The sequence below is a fragment of the Atractosteus spatula genome, chromosome 4, assembly GCF_055471065.1.
Source record: "Atractosteus spatula isolate fAtrSpa1 chromosome 4, fAtrSpa1.hap1, whole genome shotgun sequence".
In the NCBI taxonomy this organism is placed as follows: domain Eukaryota; kingdom Metazoa; phylum Chordata; class Actinopteri; order Semionotiformes; family Lepisosteidae; genus Atractosteus; species Atractosteus spatula.
The window spans coordinates 4,616,822-4,636,099 of record NC_142709.1 but is presented as its reverse complement, the minus strand read 5'-3'; the positions used below and the strand labels follow the sequence as shown (position 1 = coordinate 4,636,099).

The 19,278-nt window shown below is 37.4% G+C and overlaps 1 protein-coding gene across 9 annotated transcripts in view; it reads left to right on the top strand.

Annotated features, from left to right (window-relative positions):
- Positions 1-19,278, top strand: part of dmd (dystrophin) — a 721,300-nt gene that overhangs the window by 275,012 nt on the left and 427,010 nt on the right. For all 9 annotated transcript variants that reach the window (XM_088914984.1, XM_088914986.1, XM_088914981.1 and 6 more), the window contains 4 exons: positions 2,501-2,624; positions 4,453-4,540; positions 7,179-7,420; positions 8,673-8,853. In XM_088914984.1, the coding sequence (XP_088771110.1) occupies positions 2,501-2,624; positions 4,453-4,540; positions 7,179-7,420; positions 8,673-8,853 (635 nt within the window). The remainder of the gene's footprint in view (positions 1-2,500; positions 2,625-4,452; positions 4,541-7,178; positions 7,421-8,672; positions 8,854-19,278) is intronic.

The window sequence follows — 19,278 nt, the reverse complement described above, 5'->3', positions numbered from 1 at the left end:
TATGTTAATGTCCTTTAATCCTTCTCAATAAAGATTTAAAATTAACAGTTTTTATTCTGATCATACCACTTGCCTAGTTAGTTTTTGTCGTGATATATTATTTATTTTACTAGGTATTTATGTCAACCTTTAAAGCCGCTATATAAAATAAATTATCTGAGATAACCTCTATCTCAGGACTTAGAAATGGAACTCTGGATTAATTGTTTTTGCATTGGGCATGATATTTGAAATGTAGTTTGTTTTTGTTTGTAGGATTGTAGACATCATTTTTCAGTTCAATACAGACCAGTGTAACATAGTACAGAAGTATATTCTTTGAATATGGTTGAACACTGAAAAATATATGAACAATTAGTTGAATACTTAATGATAAATAAGGATTTATTTTGCATTTTCTTAGGAGCTAAAGTAATGGTTTAGTTAAGTTGGATACTCAAGGGTATGTAATTGTGGTGCTGGCCTAAAGGGTACTTACTGTAATTGAAATGTCATGGAAGCTCACACTATGACCATGAGATAATGGTGTTAGGATAGCAGGGCTTTGACACCACAAGGAAGGTTCTCATCTAAAAGCTGCCTCATTGCAGCAATAGAAGTGTTTTAAGCAGCAGGTCCCTCTTTTATCTCTCTCTGGGCACCCATTCACACACCATGGTTTATAACACTATGTTAAAGACACATTAACTTCAGAACTGCCTCAAGCTCGAGATACTGTATCTCCAGGATTTGTCAAAAAGTACACTGGTGTTTTAACTTTCATTTTCAATAACACTTTTCTGGGGGAAAAGATAAGCACACAGTCCTGTTTTGTTTAGTACCCTTTTAGTGGCTTTGAATAATTAAATATTTGAATAATTAGTGGCTTTAAATAATTATAATTTGAATGTTAGTTTGGTGTCGTCAATTTCAGCTAGATTTCTTTCCATCCTTTCACTGTGATTGTTGGACTAGGAACACGTGCTTTACCAGATGCGCCTACTTTTTTTACTTAATGATTTGTTATTTAGATGCTGCAAATCTGAATTTATAATCTAACACCTTCTCAAAGCTGCCATTAAAATTGTTTGTGTAAAAGGTCAAATTAATTGTACAAATTTAGCCTCCTGCTTCAGAGTCTGTGTATTTCAGGAACCCAAGCAAACCATTTCACTTCGCATAGACCATAATTATTATCACTTGCATGTAAATGGTCTGGTTTAGTGAATTGTCAATATTGTAATCTGCTACTTAATTATATGGCCTAGTTGGAATCAAAGCCTCCTGCACATAGTGGCTTAAAATAAAAAGAAAGTAATAAAATTATATCGAAATGTTACAGCGGGCACGTACAGTAGGTGATTTAATAAAAGGCAGATAAATAATATGGTTCTTAATCCAACCAGTAAGGAAGTGTTAAAGCAAGGTTTCCTGGTAGCATCGTGTTCGACATGTTTGCTTAACATGGAAACAATTTGTACAGTTATTGTACTGTATATCTGGTCTCAGAGATGGAGAACTGGAATGATTAATAGCAGATTGGAGAGCTGCTGGTGGCTTGGGCTGTGCATCCTCCTGAATCTCTTGAGTCTTGTTTGCTCTGTACTTCATCTTCCTTGCTGTTCCTTTTATAGAGCCTGTTGGCTTTGGGATGCAGCTTTGTGCGATTGAAGTCCCCATTCTACTGACAAATAGTCTTTCACGGAGTAAAGAGTTCACGTATTTGTTGAAAAAAAAATCTGCCTTTAGATTTTGAAAGAATATCCCTGTACATAGTATAATACTCTCTAGCAGGACAAATAGCATGTTGTACTGCCTATAATACAGTATGTACTGTAGGTGTCAGTTTAAAATTCCAGCATTATCTGTCTCAAAGATTTTTTTGTGATGTCAGTAATGCACAATATGAAGAATTTAAACATGTGTTGCTTTTCCACTATTGTTAAATATTTTACTGTTTAGTCTTGTTAGAAATAAGCTAAATTTCAGGTTAATGTAATAATTTTGGGGAAAGTAATAATAGACTTCAGAGGAGGCTCTGGAGACTGGGGAGGTGAAATCATAAATTGAGTTTTATCAGCTGAGCTTCCAAACAACAGCTAATAATAATAATAATAATAATAATAATAATAATAAACTTATTATTCAGTTAAGTTATAGGTTAATGGGCATTAACTTTAATTCTTCTCAATAAAGATTTAAAATTAACAGTTTTTATTCTGATCATATCACTTGCCTGTTAGTTTTTGTCTTTATTTATTATTTATTTTACCATGTATGTACAGTATGGCAACCTTTAAAAGGCACTATATAAAATAAAGTTTATTATTATTGTTGTTGTTTTTTTCATTTATATAGTGCTTTTCAGCCCAAGACTTTTACAAATTAAAAGGGATCCACTTCATTTCCTTCTGAGGTGCAGCTTACACATCGTAAAAAAAGCAAAGCAGATCAGGCTGTGAGGCTGTGAAGTGCAAATCTGCTGTTCCAGTTTAATTAATAATCTTATTTTCTTTGCAAGGTTTAATGTTGATACCACTGAACTACATAGTTGGATGACAAGATCTGAAGCAGTCCTTCAAAACCCAGAGTTTTCAGAGTCACGGAAGGAGGGGAACCTCTCTGATCTACAGGAAAGAGTCAATGTAAGAGAAATGGGAAAACTAAACCCTTTTTGAACTAATTCTTCATGAATTTGGTCTTGCTTCTCGCTATCTCACTATAACATAAAGAAAGTGTTGAGTTGATGTGGGAAAATTAGACAGGTCAGGATGTTTGGTTCATATTTTAATACATTTAATGCATTTCAGTGAGGCTGTATGATTTGAGCACACTGTAGTATGAACAGGTTTCAATCTTAGCAATACAGATGCTTTGGAAATATCATTGCATGTACAGTATCCTACCTTGCTTGTGGTAAAAACCTTCCAATATTAAACTGTGATTTGTTATGGGTACCATTTAGTGTTTATGGTGGCTGAATAAGAGGGTACTCAGCGACTCCATAAAGCATACTATTATGAAACACATTTCATTACAATAACAATTGCGTTGTTATCCTTGAACTCTGCTAGTGTCAACAATACTTCAGGTACAGTGATTAACAGATGCAAATGGAGAAAAGGGCTTAAGGAGAACATATGTGGAATTAACTCCACATTTTTCCCTGTTGTATTTTGATCTTAAGCAATTAAAAGATGTTGAGATTATAATCATCTGCATTTTTATGTGTAACATTTACGAAAAGCTATCTTGAACACCTCCAGTGAGTTGGGTTAATCTGTCAAATTCCAGTAGAAAACTTCATCAGTATTCCTTACGTAGACTCCTGCCTTTTCTTTCACATTACTTTTTAATTACTGATGCACTTTTCCCAATACATCAGCCCACAGGGCTTATTGCCAGGTGATTCTTGCTACAACTTTCAGATTAGATGTGCAAAAACAATGAAATAATGTTGTATGGAAGATAACTTGCAGGGTAAAGGAAATGTAGAAAATCCACAGGTGTTGTAGAGGCAGCTTAATTCACTTTTACTCTCCAAGTTTAAGATGGAGCAGTTACTAACCAAATAACCGCCTCCCAACTAGAAAACATGAAGGTACCACAGCATGATAGCTACAGAACAGAAATGTTCTGCAGTTTATACTCATTACTTGTACGCCTTAATTTATACTATAGCTCCATTTGTTAGGGTGGGTGAGGGGATGAGGTCCGTATTTTAGAATCTTCAAAGCTTCCCTGACCTCTATGACCTCTTCTGCTATCAGTCTAGGTTTCACACTACTCTTTCCTAGGTTTATTGCTAAATTTAACGTAAGCTTCTGTCTCCTTAAAGCTCCAGGCAGCTCTGCTTCATCTTTGACTTACATCACCCACCTCTAAAACTGGATAACCTTTACTCCTTTCTTCAAACAAGCTATCTTATAACTGCTGTTCCTTTATATTTGGAATAGAAAAGCCTGAAACTGCTTGATCTCTTTCATTGACTTATTAATATTATGGATGATACATACTGTCTTTATAAGAATGAAAGTTGTAGAAAGTACAATTTATAGATTTAAGTGGCTAAAGATTTAAGCACTAAAAAACAGGAGCAAAACAACAGAAGGAGGTGCAAGAATAATTCAAATAATCTGAAACTTATAACAAGAATTACCTGGACACTGAGCCCTGTTTAGACATGTACTGTACTTCAAAAACATTTCAGCTAAAATGTCAAAAGCAAACAATAAAAGAAACTTAGCACTTAAAGCTTCACCAAATTCACAACATTCTTATCAGGAAAATTTCAATTTTTTGTATCAAGGTTTGGGGTTTGGGTTAGGTAGGGCAGGTTAGCCACAGTGCTGGTCCTATGATTTAGTGAAATACAGGGTCTTACGGAAAGTGGTTTTCTGGCTTACAGTAGTGGTTATGTTAGTCGCCAGGTTCTCACACTAATATTCACTTACTGCTTTCTTTTTGCTCAAGGCTATTGAACGGGAGAAGCCAGAGAAGCACAGAAAACTGCAAGATGCCAGCAGATCAGCACAGGCTCTGGTGGAGCAGATGGTGAATGGTAATTACACGGGAGTTGATTTAGATAATCTTCTTAGAGATTTCTGCAACACATAGGCACATATTTTTAGCACTGCTGATATTGTGTTATTTTTGTTTTTTGTTTTTGCCTTTCAATGAATTTTTTCAGATCAGGTGGACTATGTTCCATTATTTTTAAAAAGGTCATATTTTGTTGTTAGTTTTATAATGGATACAGTCTTTTTATAATCAGGATTTATACGCAAGGGTAGAATATGGTATGTTAGTTGGAGGTGGTCTGCTGTAACTGAGGGTTTTTGGAAGGTATAATATTAAAATGTTAAAAATAACTGCCTCGTACTGTATATGCAAATGTTGTTTGGTATAATGCCCTTGAAATCCTGTGATAGCCTGGTTTTATTTTTTTTCCACATGTCACAATATTCTGCTTCTGCCCTTTCATATTGACAAAAGAAATGAGAAAGAAAGGTTACACACAAGAAGAGGTCACTCAGCCCATCTTACTCTGTTTAGCGTTGAGTAGCTTATTGATCTTAGCATTTCATCAAGGCTTTTCTTCAAGTATCAGCTTCAAAAATATAAGCTGGGTAATTTATTCGAGACATCTGTGTGTTTATGAAAGTGCTTCTTTGGGAATCTGCCCCTAAAACTTGTGTACTTGGGTTCTTGTCTACTAGTTGATCCTGATGTTGTCTATTGGGTTGGTATTGTCAATATCTGTAAGGATTTATATACTTCACTTAAATTCCCTTGTAATCTTTGCTGAAGTCTAGAGATTTCGTTTTTTTACCTGTCTGTGTTCCAGATGCAAAAAAATGATTTGTTTGGTAATTTTGATATAAAATGCTACATGAGGAAGGTGCAAAATGTTAAAAATGATGGAAATTATTTTAACCTCTTGTAGGGCTTTTCAGACTGCTACTGTAGCTTTTTTTGTTTTGCAAATGTTTTGCATGGTTTGCATGGTTATTGGCTTTTTTGCTTCTGTGGATTTACCTGGATTAACCTCATATCTGCTACAAAAGCCAGACATGTCTTTTTTCATGTATTGCACCTCAGGGTAGCATTCCTGCCTTGATTCTAGCCAGTGCCACCCTGTCTGTGGCACTCCGTACTTAAAGCTCATTCATCTGTTTGATATCAACCTGACTTACAGTAATAACCCTTGACCAGACATTTACATCACCCTATTTTGTGCTGGTCTGTAAGTAACATTGTCTCATATAATTTGTTTAAGGAAATATACTGTCAAAAGTATTGTGCAACAAATTTAAAATGCTTTCCAAAAAAATGACTTTTCTTTTTATAGCAAATGCACTGGCAATTTATTCAACATATATCACCTTATTTTAATGTAACCGTGTAAGTACAGTTTACATTACAAGTTAAAAAAAAAGTTAGACTGTAATCTAGAATGAATAAACTAACCATCAAAAGCACTTATAGAAGCACTGAATTCATAAGGGTTCGGGGGACAAATATTTTAGTAGCAGGTGCACTAACATTTTATTGAACAGAAATAAGTAAGTTGATAATATTGATTAACATTTATTGTCAACTGGGTGGAGTAACAACATTCTGGCCACTGCTGGGAGCAATAAAAGCTGTACAAGTGTGACACCTGCTTTGCACCAGGAGGCAGACACTATCTTGTGGCATTCTGTTCTATTCCACTTGCCATGAAAAATTGCCACTTCACTGGTCTCAGAGCCCTAGATGTAACATGTCATCTCAGATCATCGTACAGATGTTTCATTTCAAGTCTGGCCAGGCAAACAGGACATCTATGGCAGGACTGTTCTATTCATACCTTGCAAGAAGGGCATCGTTACACAAGCAGCAGGAGAACATGCATTGTACGGTACTGTCCTCACCTCAGGCTGGGGACATAGGAAGAGCAGCAACTGTGCAGTTTTACATGATCAAGATACAAACAGATCCCAAGAGTTTTTATTCTGGTTTAATTAATAGATGATTATTATTACAAAATTATAACATTAACAGGTGTGTGTTTATTTCTCCCTTTTGTTTTTCTTTCCACATTTTGTATACCTTCAAAGTCCCATAGTGGAGCCCAGGTTTGAAGAAAGAGTACCATTTTACCCCTTTACTTAGTAACTTTGTTTACCACAAATTAGAATTAGAATTCAAGATTCACCCAGATAAAGACAGACGCCAGCCTGATCTGTGTAATCCACACAAGATTAGTCTAGTATCTGGCTTCAGTGGGTTTCAGCTCAATTGCAGTGGCAGTTTCGGGGACATTACCCTACCTGTTATTTTTCTTTTCCAAGTCCACAAGAGCACCCATGTCAGTATGCCTGTTCTTAAACAGTAGGTCCCCATTGACATCTGGCAGCTCTGCATTGCCTTTACTAGTAGAAAACCTCTTGTAAAAAGTGACTTATGACTACTAAATACAATGAATCATAGATACATCAGAAAATGATAAAACCTTGGTAAAAAATGTAGATATATTGCCAATTTTCCATTTCCTGCAGAATGGTTACAAAAGGCCTATGATCCACACACAGTTAAGCATTGTTCATTTATGTTCATTGTGGTAGGATGCCAGCTTTGCATGATATTACAACTTTTTAAAATCTTGTTCAAGCAAGAAGCGTTGAACAACATCTTTATTTTTGGTTTCTGTCTAGAGGGTCTCAAAGCTGACGACATCAAGCAGGCCTCAGAGCAACTGAACAGCCGCTGGGTCGAGTTCTGTCAGCTGCTGGAAGACAGGCTGGCTTGGCTGGCTTACCACAACAAGATCATAGCCTTTTACAGCCACTTTCAGCTGCTTGAGCAGGTGGTTGTGGCAGCAGAAAACTGGCTAAAAAGCCAGCAGCCTCTGGCTTCAGAATCTGAGACAGTCAGAGTGCAGCTAGACAAGTGCAAGGTAAGAACCCAGACACAGGAGAGACAGTACAGTAAATGTTACATTTTCACCATGTAACAGAACATCTCTATTCGATAAAGACAGAAATTAATGGACGTATCATATACGTTTGGCTTATACGATATGTTGCAAATTAATTTCATGGTTTTATTTTTGTTTTAAGCAACAATAAAAAGCTGAAATGTCACTTTTCTTTTCCTTCCAGCAGGGAATAAACCTTTACCTGTTCCTTTGCAGCCTACGCATGCTGATGTCACTGCCTGCTTGGGTTTATTGCATTGTAGTTGATTCACACAGATCATAAGGAGCCACAAATGTGAATATAAGTTTACTAAAATCAGGTGTGGATTGCATGTAAAATTAGTGAAGGAGCTTTGAAATCATCTGATTAGGAGCCTAACTGAAATCAATGTGCCTGTGTATATTATTAGGTTAAATAAGCACCTGTTGTTGCGCAGTTGCTTGAAGAGTGCGTACTGTAAGTTCTCGTATTGTCTTTCTTTAGAGAATTGCAATTACAATGTTCAGCCTTTTATAGTGCTTTTTCGGTGACATGACATTTCTGTTTATACAATACATTGGTAATAGCAAAAGAGTTAATTCAGCATGATTTTTACAGTAAGGGGAGGAATTGTCTAAGATAGTACAGTATGAGGAGGCTAAATCTTCTCCCCTAAAGAGAGAAAAAAGACAGATGTCTGCTTGGGATGTACAGTATATAGAAATAATTTGCCAGTATATCCATAAAATCAGCAGTGTACTTGAAGAGTGATGTATGGTAAATTGGACCCTTAGGCTGGCTAGATAAAGCTAAAGTTTAACCCTTACTGTATATGAAAAGCCAGAACATATAGCATTCAGGTCTGCTAAACTCAACTCAATATTGAGAATGTTTTCCTATGGAAGCTATTTACACACTCACTTTATTGTAATGTTCCTTCAACCTACAGTAGATTTCAACATTAGTTTGCTTTTCTACTGAATTCTTTGTGGTGGCTGTCAAGAGTAGTTAGAGCATTTAGAATATCAGAGTCACGCATGCAGACCAGTTACTGAATATAGTCTTTAATTATCATCTCATGCCTCTTCTGTCAATACAATTGCACCGAGTCCAACTGAATGTGTCAAGTCATTACAGCAGTTTATTTTACTTCACTTGTTCGATTTCGAATTGCCATCAGCAGTATTTTTAGCACAGGGGTTTTCAGTTTGTTTTAAAGATCTATTTTTTGCTGAACTCTTTCTGCCCCAGGATGAGGGCTCTCGCCTGTCTGCGCTGCAGCCACAAGTGGAGATGCTGAAAGAGAGGGGGAAGGAGCTGAATGCGAAGGAGGAAGCTCCGATGTTTTTGGAAGCTGATATTACAGCCTTCACCGACCGCTACAACCAGGTTCTTGCAGACCTGCAGGCAAGGGAGCAGCATCTTAAGAATAGTAAGTTTTGTTTTATCTGTCCGCGAACTTCAGAATGTGCCTTGATTTTCTTATGCAAAACACAGTTGAGCAGTTGAGCAAGGGAACTTACAGATAGGAGTGATTTGCAGTCTCATCTTTTACCAAAACTCAGTATGATCTGAGATATTGTGAGGTGAATCTGACCAACTATTGCTACAAGGCCTATTGTCATGTCTATAGGTAGTTCACTGCATATCCCCAGCTTTGTAACACTTGGCAATAGAGTAGGTGGGCTTTGTTTTCTTTTAGGAAAATTGTCAGGATAAAATTATTTTACAGAAAGTGCAGGGTTAATCAAAATTTCTACAATTTTGTTTGCTTGTGAGCAATAATTTAATAAAAGTGTTGTTGCAAAGGGTAAAATTACAAAACTAGTTGTGTTCGAATATGTTTCTGTACCTATAAAAGTGAATACCACAGGAATAAGACTGTAATACAGTAATTTTCAGAATGTAGAGAACTCTCTGGTTCCTAAAGAAGTGGAGAGTGTTAGTATTACTGCATGCTTTCTTGAACAAGGACTTTGTATGAATCTGTAATGACATTCCCCCACATCAGAAATCATTGAACTGTAGCCTTAAAGATATACTCTTACAAGCTGACAGACTGGAGACAACATCTTAAGGACTGAAGAGAATAAAGCACTATTCTGTGGCCACCCGGTGTGTGTAGGTTGAGTGGCAGTTTGAAACAACTCATATCGGGGTTCTTCTGGCTGTTACAGGTCTGAAGAACAATAACAGCAACAAAGGCAGAAACATAAAAGAGTATTCTAAAATGGAAAATACATTATTTATGCTTAGAAAATCATAAGAAATATGGAAACGCATTACAAGAGCAAGGGCAGTATAAGACTGTAATGCTGAAATGGCTAAGGTCACTCTGCTATAATCACATCTTCTGTTTAAGATGCCTGAGGGCACAAGGCATTCAGCCTACAGTACCCATTTCACTGCATGGCAGTAATAGAGTAGACAAGCAGGGGGCTGCTAATGTCTTTTTAAACTATTTCTTGCCCACTAGAGTCTCTTCATGAAGCATGTGAAGTCCATTCTTAGGGGATTGTACATTATTGTGTTCTGCAGTGCACATTCAAGGTGAAAATTGATTTTTTTTCTTTAAGTTGGAGAGTATAGACATACAGTACTGTAGACACAGCCAAATCTATCTTCTACTTATTCCTTATGATTTCATCCATAAAGATTTTAATATCATTGGAATATCTGAAAAATATTTTTTTCAGTCCCATGAATCATGATGAATATCCATCAATTTTTTAATGGCTTCTTCCAAGTCAGAGTCATGGGGGAGCCAGAGCCTATCCTGACAACACCAGGGCAGACACACACACACACAGGGACAGTTTTCCCAGAAGCTAATTATCCCACCAGTATGATTTTGGACTGTGGGTGGAAAGTGGATCACCCAGAGTGAAGACAGGGATAAATATTTCTTTCTTATAAGTGTATATGTATAGAACAGAAGTCTCAGCTGTTGTCCTGGAGAGGCACAGTCCATCTTATCTCATAGGTCACCATGAAGCACCTGTTTTTTTTATAAAGTTTGGGAACACTAGGCAGTTATTGTTATCTTGTCTGGAAAAGTTTTGTGTTCCTATGGTACAGTGTTTGGATGTTTTGTAAATATATACTGTACCTTTTTGTGTTCTTGACCACTGCAGCAAAACAAATATGAATCATATTGATCAACATTTGAAACACTGAATCAAACTAATGGACTTTAGTAAAGCAACAATTTCTAGAAACCACTTCATAAGCAAAAATGTGTTTCCTAACTTTGAAGTGATGGATTCCGAAACAGTGATTGTATCTGTACCATACTGCATAGAGTATTATTTTCTTTGGATATTCAGCTGTTTTCTGCCACTGTCTGTGGCAGCAGGGGCCCTGGCTAATGTCCAGGCTGTTGAAAATACTTCCTTGGATCAGCAGAAGAAGCAATAGGTCAGCAACTTGCTTGGCAGCCCCCTTTGTTGCTGCTGACAGCACTGTCAACACACCATCTGGAACAAAATCTTTTAGCTGTCATGGAACAAAGTCTTTGTAGGACAGTAGATTTGAAGTAAAGTAAGAATCAAAAGGTTACTGTTGAATAAGTCATTTTTCTTAAGTATTGGAAGTAAATGGACATCTTTTTTGTACATGGTGTTTGTTATTTTTTAAAACAAAATCTAATGAAAATCTTATAACAATTTATCAATGGCACACAGCATTCAGGTTGAAAGGTCAGCATTTTTTTACATCATAGAGCTCCAGTATGGTTAGAAAAGATGAATGAAATAATGCAACAAAAGATGAAAACGTGTCCTAAGCAATCAGTCATATTACAGATGTCTTTGCCTATTTTACATAATTTGATGGAAAAGCTACAAATCTAGGCTAAGAACAGTAAATGGAAGGGTTGGGATCTGACAGATTACTTCTGGCAATACCTTTACCTTAGAATTCAAGATGAGTATCCTTGTAGCACTTATTTTGCTTTTATAAGATATTAACTTTCAATGGAGCATGAAAGGACACTATTTGAACTGATGTGGACAAAATCAGTGTTACCTTAATTCACCTCCCAGAGCTTGCCAATCATATCCCATTTCTCCAAATTACCTCAGGGTATCACACCTATACCTTTAGTAGTGTAACTACTGTGGCACTGGTCATTTATAAAATACTGAGTAAAATAAAATATGTATGTGGTAATCAACTTTCTAAATGGAAATTAAAATTGGTGTGATTTATGGAATGAATATTAATTAGCACTTGCTATTTGACAATGCTGAAAGTGGTGGAATAGATTAAAGAGACTTCTAATTCAGATTTTTGCATACATAAAGCCCTAAGTTAGCAGTCACAGATAGCTGTTTCACCCTTATTAATGTATCAGTGTAATATAAGTAGTTGGTAGTAATAGGTAGTTGCATCAGCATGCGTAGGCTGCAAAGGAACAAGTAAAGGTTTATTCCATGCTGAAAAGAGAAGAAAAGAAACAGAATGTTTCAGTGACAATTGAAGAAGGCTCCGCAGCAGAAATGTTGTGTTTCTTTTCTTCTCTTTTCAGCATGGAATAAACCTTTACTTGTTCCTTTTCAGTGTAATATAGCAGACCAGTGACACAGGTGTATGTACAATACGTCTTGATTGATCCACCCCTTTCAGTGCTATGAAATAGCAAGATGTCAAAAGTTATTTCCATATTTCATAATACCTTCATATACAGTATAGACACGATGTACCTGAGTGTTGGGCCTAGTAGGACAGTTTTGTTTAGCCTGTACAGTTTTTACTGCAGTTGGGACTGTATGTTTACATGCATGACTGTTCCTGCTCCCGACTCTGTCCCCTCTTCACTAGGAGTTTCAGTGCTACTAAATACACCTAGAGACTGTGTTGGCCAGGTTCATCAGGCCCAACTTGAGCCAGGTGGCTGAAACACTGCTCCTCCCTTTTCTGACACGGCCATTGTGAAGCCTTGTCTACTGAATGCCACGATCGGGATCCCTCCTCTTATGGGCGCTCCGGCCCTTTCGTATTTTAGTTGATTATGTGCACCTGCCTCTTGTTTTGTCCCACTATTAAAGCCTGGCACTCTTGCGATTCCTGGCTCAGCACTGGGAGATGGACGCCTGGAAGCCTGCCTACCAGCGGGTCCAGGGAAGACCCGACGGCATCGGCATCATCATGGCGTCCTGACCGTCTGAGTCCGGGGCTCTGAGCGCCTGGCCTCGTTATTTTAGTTTTGTTCCCTGTCCCTGTTCTGGATCCCATTCTGGATTTTAACTGTTTTTGTCATGTCTTGGATGGATCACCCGGTTCTGGACTTTGGACTGCGCCCCGGATTATCCCTTTGGACTGTCTAATCTTGTTTGCCAGCGCCACATCCCCTGAGCACCCGATCACCATCTTCATGCCCCCCTGTCTGTCAACCCATCCTATCCTGCTGTACCTTCCCCTGTTGTCCTTCTCCACTTACTTCCGGATTATACCGTCTGAATTGGGTCCTGAACTACGCTTTGCGGGAGCCTGGACCAGCTCCTGTTACAGTCTACCTTTTGTCCCACTGCCTGGCAAATTCTTTTTCAATGCTGGCTTCTTATGCCCAGGATCTTCCACACTCTCCGCAGTGCCTGCCCTGGGAAATCCCTCATTCCACCCTCCACTGGCAGGCACTTGACTTTCCATCTCCACAGTCTTCCACCAAGGGCTGTACATGAGAAGTACTTCCTCTTGAATGCCTCTTCTATACACGCCTCCCATCGAATCATCGGCTCCGACACGATGATGTTCTTTGAAGCTCTTGACCAGATTAACAGGTCTGGTCTTAATGTTGTGTTGACAATGTTCGATGGGAAGTTTATCCTGTAGGATGCACTGTCTGAAGTCTATCTTTCTTTCCCAGTCTGCAAGATTTCCATGCTCACCACTCTCCTTAGTTTTGGAGCTCTTCACCCTTCCCCTGTCAGACTGGTGTATCTTTTTGTAATCTTTTTAAATTTTTGTATAGTTTTCGTCATGTCTAGCAGTACTGTATATTTCCTTTCCTAATCCCTTTCTGGAAATTGACAGGATATGCCAGAGGCTTGCTAGCTTCCTGAAGTGTGTGCAAACACAAAACACAAAAATCCCCCCAAAACTGGTACAAGCAAATCACAAGAATACTGCCTGCACACCTTACAGGTTTTTTTCAAGATGTTAAAAACATCAGTTTCACAGGGGTTAATTTAGTAATTAAATGTATGCTAGCTGTTGTTATTTTTGGAACAACAGCACTGGAGGCTTAGAATAAACATTAATTAACAAGGACAGTTATCCCTTTTTTATGGCAGGAGTGAGCTGTTACAGCCTGAACAGCATAGGGAAAAATTTGAGTTCAAAGAATGTTAGCCACCCTGGTTAAATGGAAGTTCTGTCCACACCTATTAAATATGTAATGATTTCTTAGGTGTGCAGTGTAAGGTTATGGTAAGTTTTTTTGTCTGTAAATGGCTCCAAATAGGCATCAATTTAGGCCACTCTGGGGGCTGACTTTGATCAGCTTCAAGGGCATCTCTTGCAGTCTAAGCAGCAGCATCTGGAGCCAGAGACAGGGGCTGTGGCATTTGTATCAAGATTTTAATCACGCACTGAGTCTGTGAGGAACTGCAGCTTATTAGAAAGATCCACTGAATGGATATATATCAAGTATGGCTTCAGATACGTATTAATCTGAAGAATGAAATAGGAAAGATAAGAAGCAAATCACACATCTGTTTATTCATCAGTGTTGACATTGTCATTTAAGAAAAGAATCAGATCTGTATACTGTAAATGAAACAGAAAGCACATCTATGGTTAGTCAAGGACTATGAACTGAGCTCTTGGTCTGGTCAGTACTTTTTTTTCTACTTAAGCATTTTGAATTAAAGTTGTGGAAATGTGTTTGTGGAATATTAATTTTAGTAATTATGGTATAGAAGTACAAGAAGCATATCAAATACATTTTTCTTACTCCCTTGCCACTGATGAGTGAAATTGAGTTTTTTATAGATCTATGCCTTTGAGCTGTCTATATATTAAACATCCTGTATATGTTCATATTTAGAGTAGACTAGCAAACTTAATCCACTATAAAAACACGACATTTCGTTTCTTGCAAAGATATTCTCCACCTTCCAATGATGTCCCATTTTGTTGAATTACAAATGACGTATATACATCTTTAAAAAATGAAATTTTTTAATCAATCCTTAAATTTTCATTTTCATGTATTTGTCTCTCAAGGATGCCTCAGTCAGTATACTTCATTTGTAATTCAACAAAACATCTTTGGAAGGGTGAACACTTTTGCAAGGCCCTTTTTTCTTATATTACATTAATAGTTTAGTTTATTTTGGCTGCGTGTTATTAATGATAAAGGATTATGAAAGCAATACACAAATGGAAATATGCTGTCAGTTTGTTCTGCCTTTATTTTGCAGTTCTGTGCGCTTCATACCCTTTTAAGAAATGTAGTCTAGTCCGTTTTCAGTTATCCTTTCTGAAAAGCTGAAAATCATGTGTTTTCTTCAGTCACTGGGAATTTACGTCTCAGTATTCGCAGTAAGAGTGCAATTGTCTGAGCTTCAACACAGTGGATGAGAATGCAGGTACACCTGTCAAATCAATTTTATCCCCCATCAACGCTAACCCTTCTGCCATTAGAGAAATTGAAAAATCATTTAAGAATAATCCAGGGAAAGCTTTGGGTTGAGGTAGAATCTCAGGTCCTGCTCAACATCGAGGGAAACAGAGATGACTTGCTTGGCTTGTTTCAGAGACATAATAATACACATATCTAAGAGCCTTGACCCTGCAAATCAGTGGAGCATTCCCTACCTCTGTTGTGAGACGTCTACATCACTGATCTTATTCCAATCAGTGAAGACTGTCTGAGGAGCAAGACTACCAAAGTTACTTTGTGGTTCATGTCTTTTTCTGAGCTATAGCAGTATTATAGTATATAGTGTGAAGGAAACCATTACACAATGGAAAGGATACTGTCACAGCAGTAAATATTTGCATCCTGCACTCAGTATAACATAATTAAATAAAATAGTTAAAACGTTATAGTTACATTTACAAAGACCCAAACATTTAATAAAGATTAGTTGATTTTATTATGTAAAAAACTGAAAGAAATTAAGTAGTGTCACTTTTGGCCATGATGAAGATATTGTCTCTTTTCATTTCAATGTCTGTGAGATCTTAATTGGAAAGTGTCTGATGTGGGATTAGCTAAGCTTTCGTGCCAGTTGGAATTAACAGGGTGTCTAAATTAAGTAATGTAATATTGAAGTTAAAAATCAGGTCTGGACACCACCTTACCTACAGTAGCAAGCAAATGTGTAACTTAATAAAACACACTATTAGTCAGGGAATGTCAAGTGAGATCATGTGGGGTCTTTTTTCCTGGCAGAGTAAAAGAACAGGCAACAACTTTGAAGACACAGATATCTAATAGACATAGCACCACAACACAAAGTACACTGATTATTATTTAAAAATGTTCGTTATATGTGGCAATATCTTGGCCAAGCTACCTTGCAGAACTAAAACATAGACACCTGGTCTTACCAAGCCAATCAGATCCCACTAGTGTATACTGCCCAGTATACAGTAGGTCCAGAATATGGAAAGGTACATCAATTCTTATGAAACTAAATACTCTCCTCTGAACAAAAATCCTCTCTAAACTGCTGTGACCCGGAGGGAAGTTTTCTCCCTGTAAGAAATCTCCAACAAATAACAAAGAATGGTTTATTTTGCCTACTGGAAATATCAAGAAGAAAAAAAATACATTTTCTATGTCCACATTTTCGAGAACACAGCTCCTTTTCACAGCTAACAATATACCGTAATGCTAATTAAAAATATATCAACATTGAGTCCCCTTAAGTGCACCAAGAAAAATAACTCTGGACTAAATAAGTCCACTTCCAATCAAACACAATGCTGTTATATTAACTATGAGCTGCTGGCATATTTATACATTGTTTTAAAGCAGATGAACCAAAACGGGTTTGCTTTAAACTAGCCAAGTATGAGAATGCCATAAAACACAGAAGGGTGTCTGTGAAATGGTGCTAGTGACAATAGATGTGGTTGAAGAGTAAAACCTAAACTCTTCGAAACTCACATCAAGATCCTCAAAGAAAAGTCCCATTGTGTTAGGCAACAATTCCATAGAGATTTTAAACATGACTTTGTGACAAGTGCAAGAATTAACATTTCTTCAAGATGAGTAAATACAAAATAAGAGCAAAAAGTGATTAAATGAATTGTAGCCGCTTGGAGGTTATTTTTGAGGAGAGGCAGAAGTTCAAATCTTTAAAGGGAAACAACTGTTGATAACTGTTCATCAAATCTGGAAATCTTCTCTTTACAAGCAAAACCAGATATGAACTTCAAAGTCAGAGCAATGAGCAGAATTCAACTAAAACACTTTAACGGAGAGGACAGAAAAATATGCATTTCATATAACTTGTTAGAGACTCATCTGAGCAGCTAATGGAGCACAATACAAGGTCACTGGCTGATTGTCAGGAGCTGCTTCTTCTGACATGACAATGGCCCCAAGCATATGGCTAAATGAACTCTGTCATTCTTGAAGAAGTCAAAGATCAAAATTCTCCAACAACCTTAGCAATCACCAAAGGTTAATTAACATGCTTTGTATTTGTCTGAAAAAATCTGTTGTCACTGCATCTCACAACTGCCTGAGTGGAAGGAAAAATGCTAAATACTATACATTGGACACAGAATTCTCACAAAGCTCGTAACACAATGGTCGACATTTATCAGACAATTAGGAAAAATGTACTGTAATAATAATTCAAAGTATGGAATCAAGAGTCACTATGATCTGTCTTGACGGTGAGTTTTTTCATATTAAGAACATATTATAAACACTATACAAAATATTGTAGATAAAATGCTATTCATAACATTAAATATGAACTTACTGTTGAACAAATACATACAGTATGTTTTAAGGGTGGCACAGCAATTAGCTGCTTTGGAGTGCTGGGGCCCTGAGTTCAATTCTGAACCTACTGTAGGGTGCTTTCTGTGTGGAGTTTGTATATTCTACCCATTTACAGTACATGTGGGTTTCCTCCAGGTGCTCCAGTTTCCTCCTCCAGTTCAAAGACATACTGTACTGGTAGATTAATGGCTTCTAGAAGAATTGGCCCTGGTGTGAGTGTGTGATGTTTTTGTCTGTGTGTGCCTTGTGATGGACTGGTGTCCCACCCAGAGCGTTCCCTGCCTTGCACCCTTTTCTTGCCAGGGTCCTCCCAGTGGTTAGAAAATGGATAGATGTTTTAAGAAGAAGCATCCAAGCAGTCTTGTTCCCTGATTCTTTTGAGGAGAGTATCCTGCAGCCTAAGAGCCTAGACTTCCTAGGGTTTTTGTGTCCCTTTTGTGTCCCTTCCTAGGGACACAAAAGACCCCGGGTTCCTGGTCTGATCTTGGGGACACATAAGAATTCAATATCAGCAGACTAGGATGAGAAGAAGATAGATGATTAGCTGCAATATGACATACATCGAATATCAATGCTCATGTCTGTGTTTGCACTCCAGATGAGACGTCTGTGGAAAACACAGTGGGGAAGTAATTAGCTTTGTAATATCTGCTCTAACCAAATCACTGCGCTTCTCAGCAAAGTTGTCTTAAGGAACCTGGTACTGTAGTAATAGAAACTGGGAAATCCCAAGGTAATGTACTGTATACACATGTTCTGAAAAGTGTTTCTCGAGCAGGACTCATCTTAAGGGGTATCAACAATTTAGAATCTAGTATAGTAAGCAAACTAGTTAAATTTGTGAGTCATACAAAAGAAAGGGGTGTGGTAAATACAAAGACAAAATGTTCGATTGAGCTGACACTGGAAAATTAAATTTAACAATAAGAAGTGTGAAGTGACACCAGAAGTAGGACCATACATCATACATATTGCATGAGTGATTCTGAGCTGTAGAAAGCAAGACATGAAGAGGATTGAGGATTGTACAGTATGTAGATTGTTCCGCTGTATGAGCCCTTAACAACAATATAGGGAAGCAATAAAAAGCAAACAGATTGCTTGGTTATAGAGTGAAAAGTATAAAGTGTGAAAATTTAAATGAAGGGGAACATGAACAAATTTTGAATATTGTGTTCAGTTTTCGGTCACTGTACCACAGATATTATACTGTAGCTGCAGATTTCAAAGAACAGCAACAAGAATCATTCCTGGATTTGAGGGATTGCCATACACAGACAGGCAATAAAATGGGCTAACTCTTTAGAGTCTCGATCAAAGCAGATTGAGAGGAGATTTGGTGCAAGTCCAGTGTATAAAATCCTAAGGGCTATAGACAATGTGAACTCAGGGGACTGTTTTACACTCTGTCTTGAAACAAGGACTGGAACAGGCTTACCGATCAGGTGATTAATGTCCTTACTCTATGTACTTTTGACAAGCGCCTGGGAGTAAAATTAGATTATCATAGCTACTAACCTACCAAGTGAGCATGATGTGTTGAATTTGTGATTTTTCTTATGTTATTTTTCTTTGTTCGTGATTCTTATGGTGTCCCAAGTTTAATATGCCTGAGATCACCCTGTAGAATAGTCAAAGTCAAATTTTCACCAGAGAGGCAGCTGTGTTTGTGCTTATACATAATAAATCATCATACATGTGTATTGTGTCCAAACGTGACTATAATTTCCACTGGAGGTGCTGTACTATATGACTAAAAGTTAAAAAGCACAGATTTATTGTTACTATAAATTCAGTTACCAATATGACAAGTTCCTTTGCAATACCACAGACGTCAAGGAAATCACCTTTCTCGATGTTTACACCTTTAACATCTGTCACAGTGCC